The sequence below is a fragment of the Octopus bimaculoides genome, chromosome 10 (assembly GCF_001194135.2).
Source record: "Octopus bimaculoides isolate UCB-OBI-ISO-001 chromosome 10, ASM119413v2, whole genome shotgun sequence".
NCBI lineage: Eukaryota > Metazoa > Mollusca > Cephalopoda > Octopoda > Octopodidae > Octopus > Octopus bimaculoides.
Window position 1 is genome coordinate 86,788,833 of NC_068990.1, and position 10,046 is coordinate 86,798,878.

A 10,046-nucleotide genomic window follows, 5' to 3' on the forward strand; every position below is an offset into this window, starting at 1 on the left:
AGAGAGAGAGAGAGAGAGTATGTATTGAGCTCTCCTTTATCATTTGTTCCACATATAAAACGTATGTATTGTATGTATGTATGTATGTATGTATGTATGTATGTATGTATGTATGTATACTGGATTTCTGTTGGGTCACTGTCTAGCAATTTTCGCTTCCAACCTTTAGTTTCATATAGTTATAATAGCTCAAGTTTTGTAGCTGAGTGCAGTAAATTTAGTAAAAAAAGTGACACTTTGCGTAATAACTCGAACGTAAGGCAGCTTTTATTATATTTTTCCATGCAAAATTTTGCGAAATAACAAATTTAACTTCTATTATAATTTGACTCGCAGATGGATTAATAGAAATCGCCTCTCATAGGGAGCAATTAAGAGTAAATTCCTACGTTACAATAGTACATAAATTTATAAAATATGACTTGAATGAAAATGAAAAAGAAAAATTCTGGGAAGGAATCTAAGAAAAGATGATGTTAGAGCTGTCATGAAATAAACAGTATGTCAGCGTCTAAAATATATTTTTCTTGACACAGTATTAAATATCAACCAAATAGATTTTACTAGAGCAGTAAAGAAGTTTTCTATATGTTGTTTTGTTAATTATGAAGTCTTTTCAAAAACTCCGTGAAAACATCCAAAGATGACGAAACGTCTACGCGGTCACTGAATCTGGTAAAAATAACAACCGAACCTGCCTCAAATCACACGTTAACGTCAAAGAAATGAAATGCAGATTAGAAAATTTATTTCTCGATATAGTAAATGATCCGGCGATCATGATTGGAACGAATATCTTTGAATGTGATCCATATGTTCAATCAGATTTGAATTAGGACTAAGCAATGAGAATAAAAAGCCCATGAATTGGCTATTGTAGCTTTGAAAGATATACAGTAAGTATAAATAATTTTATATGTTAAAGAAGCCCGTCGTATACATACATACATACATACATACATACATACATACATACATACATACATATATATAAATATATATACATGCATACATATATATAAATATATATATATATATATATATATACACATATATATATTCACGTACAAACACACACACACTCGCACACACTGACACATACACACACATATTTATTTATATATAATCAGACATTGAATCAGGTAGTTTGTTTGTAAGAAAGGTGAGAAGAGAGTATAGTAAACTCGGATATTGGTGACACTACGTCTGAACAAAACGGCTATAATCCAGTTATAGTATATACCATTATTAAAATATCATATAATTGGTAAAAAGAATATATGTCAAGCACAAAAAATGATTACGATAATCAGCTTAATTTTTATAATTCGATATTTTTAATAAAGTCTCCATTCTGGTTGTGTTTTTTTATTTCAAACGAATTCTATTTATTTAATGTTACGGCCACTATCCACACTCCGTCAGATACAACGCCATTTGTATATAGTTTAATGTAAAACTGCATAAGGAAGATTATATATAGAAACATACATAACTACATACACGTATATACAATCACACACACAAGCACACACACAAGCACAGACATATGCAAACATAAAAACACACATATACACGCATGTGTAAATGTATTCAGCTACGATAATATATATACAGTAGTACCTCGGTTTTCGAACAAGTCTGATCGCGAATAAATCGTGCTTTATATATATACAGGCTTCAAATCTTTGCACAGTGTCAGCAAATTCAGGTGGAGTGAGTCACATGCTTGCCTATTGCTTTAGTTTGTAACTATGAAAGGATGAAAGGATTATGGTTTCGTTTATTTTGATGCACTAATAGTTTCAGTCATCGGTATAGAACATGAACTACAAAAAGTAAATCTCAACATGGTGCCGACAGTTACTGAGATTCATAAACATGTAATCAACGGTTGAGTAAAACATTGCTGACTATGAAGCGGCATTCAAGGGGCAGCGGATCGGATAAAAACGTTTAGCTGACTTCGCTCCTACCAAAATCCGCTTCCTCAGAAATTTCCCAAATTATTTTTGTGAACACCATTTATGATAATGTAGTAGTTATGAATAAAGCAAAATTCTTTCATTCAGCCGCCAGATGAAATTGCATCGAGACACAGACTCTCTATCCAAAAAACAAAGAAAGAAACATAGACCAGAGAGCTTGATGAATGTGCATGATCACTTCAGAAACCGCTTAGATTGTAACTTCAAAATCGCCACGGTCTACATATACAGCAATGAAAATATTTTCAAATCCTTAATAAGCAAAATCTCTTCTCTTCGTTATACGAACGATACTCAATAGAAATCGAAATCCTAGCTTTGAATATTGCCGTAAATCCAGATAGTGTTTTCGAAATAAGTATAATAGATTCCCAGACCTACGGCGCAGCTCTTTATTTGAAATGTCACATGGGAGCTTCCAGTGCAATCACTTTGGAAGAATGTTTTGAAATTGAAACAAGTCAGACCACACATGCAACTACAATTTTTTAATGATGTTGAAAAATAGTAACTGCACAAATATGTAATTTCAACAGTAATCCTCCGTGACAGAATCACACCCAGTGTCCTGCCCGCAATACAGCTTGATTCAAATGTAAGATAAAAAGGACAATTTTCAAAGGTCTGTAGATTCTTGAATGAACCAGAGAGTGATTCTATTTCGTCAAGAAAAAAAAAATGGTTGCCTTGTATCTTTTGTAACAAAATTCTCCAGTATTGACTTAATAATTTGCGGAACTTCAAAACTAGTCACTTTAACATGAATAGTTCCAAAATAGTTCTCTTTGAATTAGTGATGCTTGTCTAAGTTTACCGACTAAAAAATAATAATATGATATCGATAGTTTTAGTCAGCTCCAAATGGTCTTGGAGGTTTCTCTTTCAACTTTTGCTAACAATCGACACATCTAGATCCTTGTTGTATTTGTCACAAGACGTAACACTTGTAATTACAAATACAACTTATATTCTTAAACGGCATTTAGTGCCATCTGCATAACATATGCTACATAACACATACTACTTTGTTATTTACTAATTTCAAAACAATTATTTCAGTTCAAACATCTTAGTTTCTCTCTAACAAACGGCGATGGGTTTCCACAGAATTATAGTAGACACGGTACACGGTATATTCATGAAAATGAGTTGGAAGTCGATCACACTTGTTTAGAGGGCATTGCCACGAGTGGTGAAGCCAAATAGGAACCAAACCCCAAATTATCTAACCATAAAATTTGTTCGTAATATAATATGTCACGGAATGGCAATACATATAAGTTTTCGATTGAATCTATCTGTATTCTAGGTTATCAAATTAGCCATAACGATTCATATCATGAGACTTCACGTTCAACTTCTTAAGAAATGCTTGTGGCTCTTAATAAAGAATCCTCATTTCGTACAAGTTTTGTTCGATTATCACCTCCGAAGGGCTCCTTTCTTCTCTGAAAGAATAAAAGATATTCAACACTCAATTTCCTCTCTCGGAGGAAGCTGTAATTCCAATTAGTGACAACTATTGTAGTTTATGAATACTAAATAACACGAAAATATGCTACTCGCCGAATCTGAGGCCGCCATCGGAGCTAATCTTTATCAACGCTCGTTATCTTACGTCCGTTTATCGATCAAGAAATTCTGACTTCAAATACCATAGCCTTGGATAAAAGAAACAACTCAGAAATCCTTAGCTTATATGTTATGGAAGACAAAAAGTAAGATTTTATCTATCATGACAGGTGTATCCCAATTGCTTGCTTGATCCCATTCCACTCTAATAGAAATGAGGTGTTAGAGCATTATGTCGATATCTTTTGAAAAGCCGTGAAATTGCTTCTAGGGTTTAAACATCCGGATGGGAATCTACTGTATCACACACCTTAGATTCGAAGATATTCTCGTTGCATAGAACAACAATCTTAAGCACTTTGTGACCAACTCTTCGTTTTACTTCGACTTAATGGTTACAGAAACAAATCATATCAACATGGCTTTCTTTGCCAGGGAATGTTCTGTTGAATAGATGCATTCGTGATAAGGATGACCCACAAGGTTCTCCTATATACTCACATTCGTTTTCTTCGTGGTCGAGAAGATATCACAGCAAGTAGATACTTGGTCTCGTCATAAAATAACCCAGATAAGGCCACCGTGAAGCATGACGGGATTGCCCCAACTGAAGTCTCTCTAAAACGCAGCTTAGACTTGTCTATTTCTAATCCTGATCAAACTAACAAAACATCTACGCACGTTATAGTGCTGTATAATTCGTATTAGAAAACTAATTGAGATATCTGGTTACACTTTAAGAGATATTTTCAGATATTGTTCTAATGATGTAAGCTGCTTGAACATTCGTATTGATCTAATCATATCAGGCTACTGTTTGCGGAAGAATTGAGAATTTCATGCTATTATAACTACAATAAAAATCTTACCTCTTCATGAGATTCTGCAGCTTTTTCTGCTGCTGCCGCCGCATTACATTCTTTGAAGATTGTAGTTCTGATTGTTTTGTCATAGAAGTCATCAGAATATTTGTGAAATAAAGGCTGATTTATACTGGCTTGCCTCTTGGGTTATTCTTACGTATTTAACATATTACTCTATTATATAATGCATACATGAAAAAAATCAGGAACGTGTACGAATCAAAGAAATAACTATAATATAAATTAACGAAAATGTTCGTAAGAATTTCTTTGAAGACCGTAATAGTATGGATGATAGTGCTATAAAAGAAATTGAATATAATGGTGAAGCATTCAACGCAGATGCTAAATATATGAAACAAGCCATAAGAAAACTGGTAAAAGCAAACAAATAAAATAGAAAATGAAAAATATAATGAAATCAATGAAGAGCTATTCTAAAGGTTACTGACTAAACAAATAGAAAGCATTTCTCTTTAGCCAGTGACTTTTGCATAGTATTCGGTTATGTCTGCTTCTCTTGAACTTTAATCTCTGCACTCCCCACTGCGTAGATAAATCGATCTTTCAGAAGTGTTGTAGGAGGCAAGGTGTTGCCGTAGGGTATGATTTGCGTCACACTCTCCAGGTCCAAGGCAGGCTGCTCTAGTGCCTGCCTTCTAGCCCTTACACAGGTCAGAAATCGTGCCTTGTGAATTTCCCTCCTGTACATAGTGTCATACATTCTCTGTGGTACTAGTGACGAATAACGCTTCCTCTCCTCCGATGACAACTGGCCGATCACCTCCGGTGCAGCATTCTTTAGACAAGTAGCAAGGTTTGCTTATCATCCCACCCAGTCTGGTCAGCCAGCAGCTCAAACTGGACACGGTAGGCCGTCCAGGATACTTTCCTGTCAAATTCTTGTGACTTCGCTTAATGAGAACTCCACTGCAGTCTTGCACTTTACTGGATCGGGACATAAACACTGAAGCCCCATGATTCAGTCTAGTATACAGAAATACCTTCTGATGACCTGCACGCACATCCACTCTTGAAAGAGCACCTCTGGAAGTTTGGGCATCTTGAAAATTCAGCACATGTTGTCCACCATTTCCGCACACTCATTGTACATCAGCCTGAGCCTCAGCAGCACAAAACTTCTCCCGACCTCCATTCTTTCATTAAACCTTTTCAACTGTTGGTCAACATGCTTCTTGCACCGTGTAGCGTCATCGCTCACATCACCTCCGTTCTGATGTAGTCCATCACGCTCTTTCTCCTTGAACTGTTGTGGCTCCTCTTGCAAACGATGTTCATCTTCCTTCATTACTCTCATCTCTGTGTCCAGCTGTCCTGATGACGTGAGTGTTGCTCTTTCTGCTCTTTCATTAGTCTACCACTTTTGTCCTGTAAGATTTTTATGATTACAGCTAGAGACACATCTTCCTTCACTGCTTGTATCCTTGTGCGCACTTCTTCAGATTCTATGGTGAATAATTGGATCACAGCAGCAATGAAATCCCACTTCTAACAACAATGTTACAAAACGCGCGGCCTCTCTTCTGTACCAAAACGCATTGGTTTTACACTGAATGACGTCTGCTTACTACTTCCCATACACAGAGACTAGCCTTCCTTATATACTCGTGCATTAATCTAGAATCTTGTAAACAGTTGCGTGAGTTCGCGTCTTCTTGTACTTTATTGTTAACCAATCACCTTCCTGGCCACTAAGTAAGCTTCACTCTCCGTACACCACCTGGTGACAAGAGATATGTGATTTATCATGTAACATAATTTTGGAAATTTCTCTGACACTTTAACACGATGCAATAATACAGAATTATTACACAGAATATTACATAATAATAACAAAGAAAACAAGACAAATTCACAAATTTGCCATAGAATGTCATAGTTAAGTTAGCGCAAGCATAGCTTATTCTCTCCATAACAATATTCTAACAATTTTATTTCTATTATGTTTTCACAACTCAACGGAGGGCAGCTTTTGCCGCCTTGAGCACATTCGATTTTTGTATATTAAACTGAAATTATGTGTTATTTGTACAGTCTTATTTTGTGTATGTTATGCATATTCAAAAACTCTAAGCTTTCAGTTAGGTATTTGTCTGCATTCCCGAAGTAAACTTTCATCATAGGGACAATGTATGTTTTCATTCTTCCCATCGTATACATACATACATACATACATACATACATACACACATACATACATGCACGCATACCCACATACACATACGTATGTAGACATGTATGTACATATCTATGCATGTATACACGAGTATCTATGTATTTCCAGAAGTTTCTACTCCATTTCTTTCAGATTATTGATTGTTAAGGCATTGGTGTTCCTCAAACAATATCTGGCTAATTAGACCTTGATCTCCCTGTCCCTCTGCATTTACATAACTCAGATGACGGTCGTACTTCCTTGGCGTATATTCATATGAACAGATTTCTCTTAGTATTTCAGGATGCTGGCATAATTTCCAGCGCATGACAGGCACAACTCTCTTAGGCTGGTAGAAATGATTTTTCTTATATGAAATTTCGCTGACGGAGACAATGCCGTTAATTGTCTCGTCCCACCGCCCACATAGTCTGAATCGCTAAATATATTGGAATTCATTACATGCTTTGGTTGTTTCCGAAGGAATGTCTTTAATTCTTTTATGCAATACTCCTATTATAGTCTTGAGCGATGCGTCTCTTAAACAATATTCTGTAATGTCATCGTCTCTATCCTCCATCTTCAAGTATTTGAGTATTGGCTATGTAGAAGCATTTCATAACATTGTATCATGCATTGCATTCGACAACCCGAAATGTAGCTTACTTCGCATTTTTTTTTACATAATGTATGTTGATTCTCCTTTCTACTTAAGACTGTCATTCATTTCGGTCTCTCTTTTGTATTTGTTGTACTTGAACCCGAGAAAAGGTTTTTGAGAAAGTAAGAAAATTACTTGCTTTACATTTTCTTTAACATTCACAAGATATTTTTGTAGTTCTACTGTTTCTAGTTTCCCAAGACACGTAACTTCCTGCCTTCGTTGTAAATCTAATCTCTTTTTGTGAGATTTTTCGTGGGTTCTTCCAAAGGCCCCTTTTTTTTTCTTTGTTTATCAGTCTGGTCTTGCTAATTCATTTAACGTCCAATTCAGAATATCATAAATGTTACTTATAACAGACACAGCCACGAAATTGATGCCTATTATTTTGTTTGCATTTAGCTCTATTCTAAGTATTCATCTAATGCGTTTATATTATTCTTTCCTATAATTTTCTTTCATTTATGAATGCTGTACACTATCTTCTCCATTGATTTCTAATTATATCTCTGTTTTCCTTCTATTATCTGTGTTTCTTTAACTATCTTAGTTTTACTGTTCTTAATTAATTTCCTCTCTTCAAGTTTGTCTTGGCTTATTTTTCTAATCCGGATCTAATATCAGGTTCTCTGGTAAATTCGTGTTCTGTATTCAGCTGTGTTTATCATATGCTCTGTACTACATGACGTCGGTCATATGAAAAAGATAGCTGAATATCTCAGCAGAGTATCTGCATCCACGTTCAGTTGCCGTCAACATATAAGTTAAAAGTGTTAACACAAGGAATAAAAAGGCGGAGTAGGAGTCCTTTCCGAAGATTCCTCTTCAAATGGAGATAGTTTTGGTTTTATAATTTCCCCTTTGTCTGTACCTATGCTGTGCTAAATTTATTTTCTATTTATTTGTTATGACGAAAGAGGTTGTGGGGTGAATGAGGCATAAACGATCGAGGAAAGACGAGTTCCTCTTAGTTTAAGTCGTCATTGACTTTATTAAGTTCCACTTGGAGGAGAAAAGTGAGAGTAAGAAGAGAAGTGCTTTCTTTCAGCAAATGTGTATGTATATATGTGTGTGGGTGGGTGGGGGTGTAACTGTAGCAGAAAAGGAATAAATGGTTAGGGTGACTGCACCTGCAGATTAGAAAGCAACAGTTGAGAAATGGATCGTTGGTTTGAGGAGAAGGGTTAACCTGGATTCGTAGAGTTCCTTGTTTGGCTTTTGTTGAGGGTTCTCCCATATCAGGAGGACTTGTCATACATGACTCTACGTTTTTAAATACTATATGTAGTTTTTTCTTATTTTATTCGTCCTATCTTTTTCTTTCTCTCATCATTTTCGTAATCCCACACAGAAATTGTAAACTGTTCTTGTAATGTCTCCCTCATCTGATGTCTCTTGTGGAAATTAAAAGAAATGATAATAATTATTATTATTCGTTATCATCACCATCATAATAAGGTTAACTGAAATGAATGCGAGGCGGTCCAACAAGCGTACCACTTAAAATAAAATCCGAAACCCGATTAAAAAAGGTATAAAAACACTAGCAAAACCTCTAACACATTTACCTCCTCCATTTCTGTAACATAAGTAAGGGAAGCGCCAAACATTGCCAAGGCCTACAGCATATCCAAGACACGTGAAGAAGAACTCAACCTGATTTCCCCAAGTTCCTCTTTCTTCTTCGGTAGGATTCTTCGTCGAAACAGTTTCATTCTGTATAGTATATCGGAGAAAAGAATGCATAAGAAACAAACGAATATATATGAATGTCTGTATGTATGTGTATGTATGTGTTTGTGTGTATGTGTTAAATAAAATGAGATAACAAAAACTAAGGCTGTGTGGAATTTATAGGACATTTATAAAGAGAATGGTAGTCTTACAGCTGTTTCTGGGATATTAGGGATATCCCTTCATCAGAGACGATATGAGAGAGTTAACTAGAAGGAAATAGAGTTCAGTATAAGGAGTTATTTTGGAAAAGGATGGATATAGGAAGTACAAAGGGAAATAAGGGAATAAAAATAAAAATAAAAAGTAAAAATATATATATATAGGATGTTACAGTTGCAGTTTCATTATCCAAGGAAAGTGCTGTGTAGAATGGGTAGAAATGCTTCTTGCCCATGGTCAGTAGATTCCGATTAGAGTTCATATTTTGTTATTACGGGTGGATAGTGTGGAGACCTGAATTCTATAAATTCATACTAAGACAGATAAACAGACAGACTGGTAGATAAATACATAGACAGACAGTTAAATAGATAGATAGATAGATAGATAGATAGATAGATAGATAGATAGATAGATAGATAGAAAGATAAGTAGCAGGAAGGTCTGTAACATGCATATATCACACACAAATAGACACATATAAATACATACATACATACAAACATACATACAAACATGTATGCGAATAGAAAGAGAGAGAGGGAGAGAGATAGATAGACAGAGAAATAGAAAAGTAACATCTTTTATAATATGATGTAACAATTAAACCAGTACAAATTAGAAAAGAAATCTTTTTCTAAATAGCAGTAATCTTTCGTATTATGATATGGCTTACAATAATAATAATAATTATATATTAATAGTTCTATAGATAGAAGCAGTTATTTTCGTTGCAGTAGTAGTAAATATAAAGTGAACGCAATGAAAATAACATTATAGTAAATATTGTTGCTATCATCATAAGATCTTATATGAATAATACGTTCTTACTGCAACGTTTCTATACATACATGCATACATATATATATATATATATATATATATATATA

At 34.9% G+C, this 10,046-nt stretch overlaps 1 protein-coding gene across 1 annotated transcript in view; it reads right to left on the bottom strand.

Annotated features, from left to right (window-relative positions):
* The window catches only part of LOC106869938 (sodium- and chloride-dependent glycine transporter 1), an 89,950-nt gene that overhangs the window by 75,144 nt on the left and 4,760 nt on the right, over window positions 1-10,046 (bottom strand). Inside the window, exon 2 of the mRNA XM_014915875.1 lies at window positions 8,829-8,976. Coding sequence (XP_014771361.1) covers window positions 8,829-8,976 — 148 coding nt within the window. The remainder of the gene's footprint in view (window positions 1-8,828; window positions 8,977-10,046) is intronic.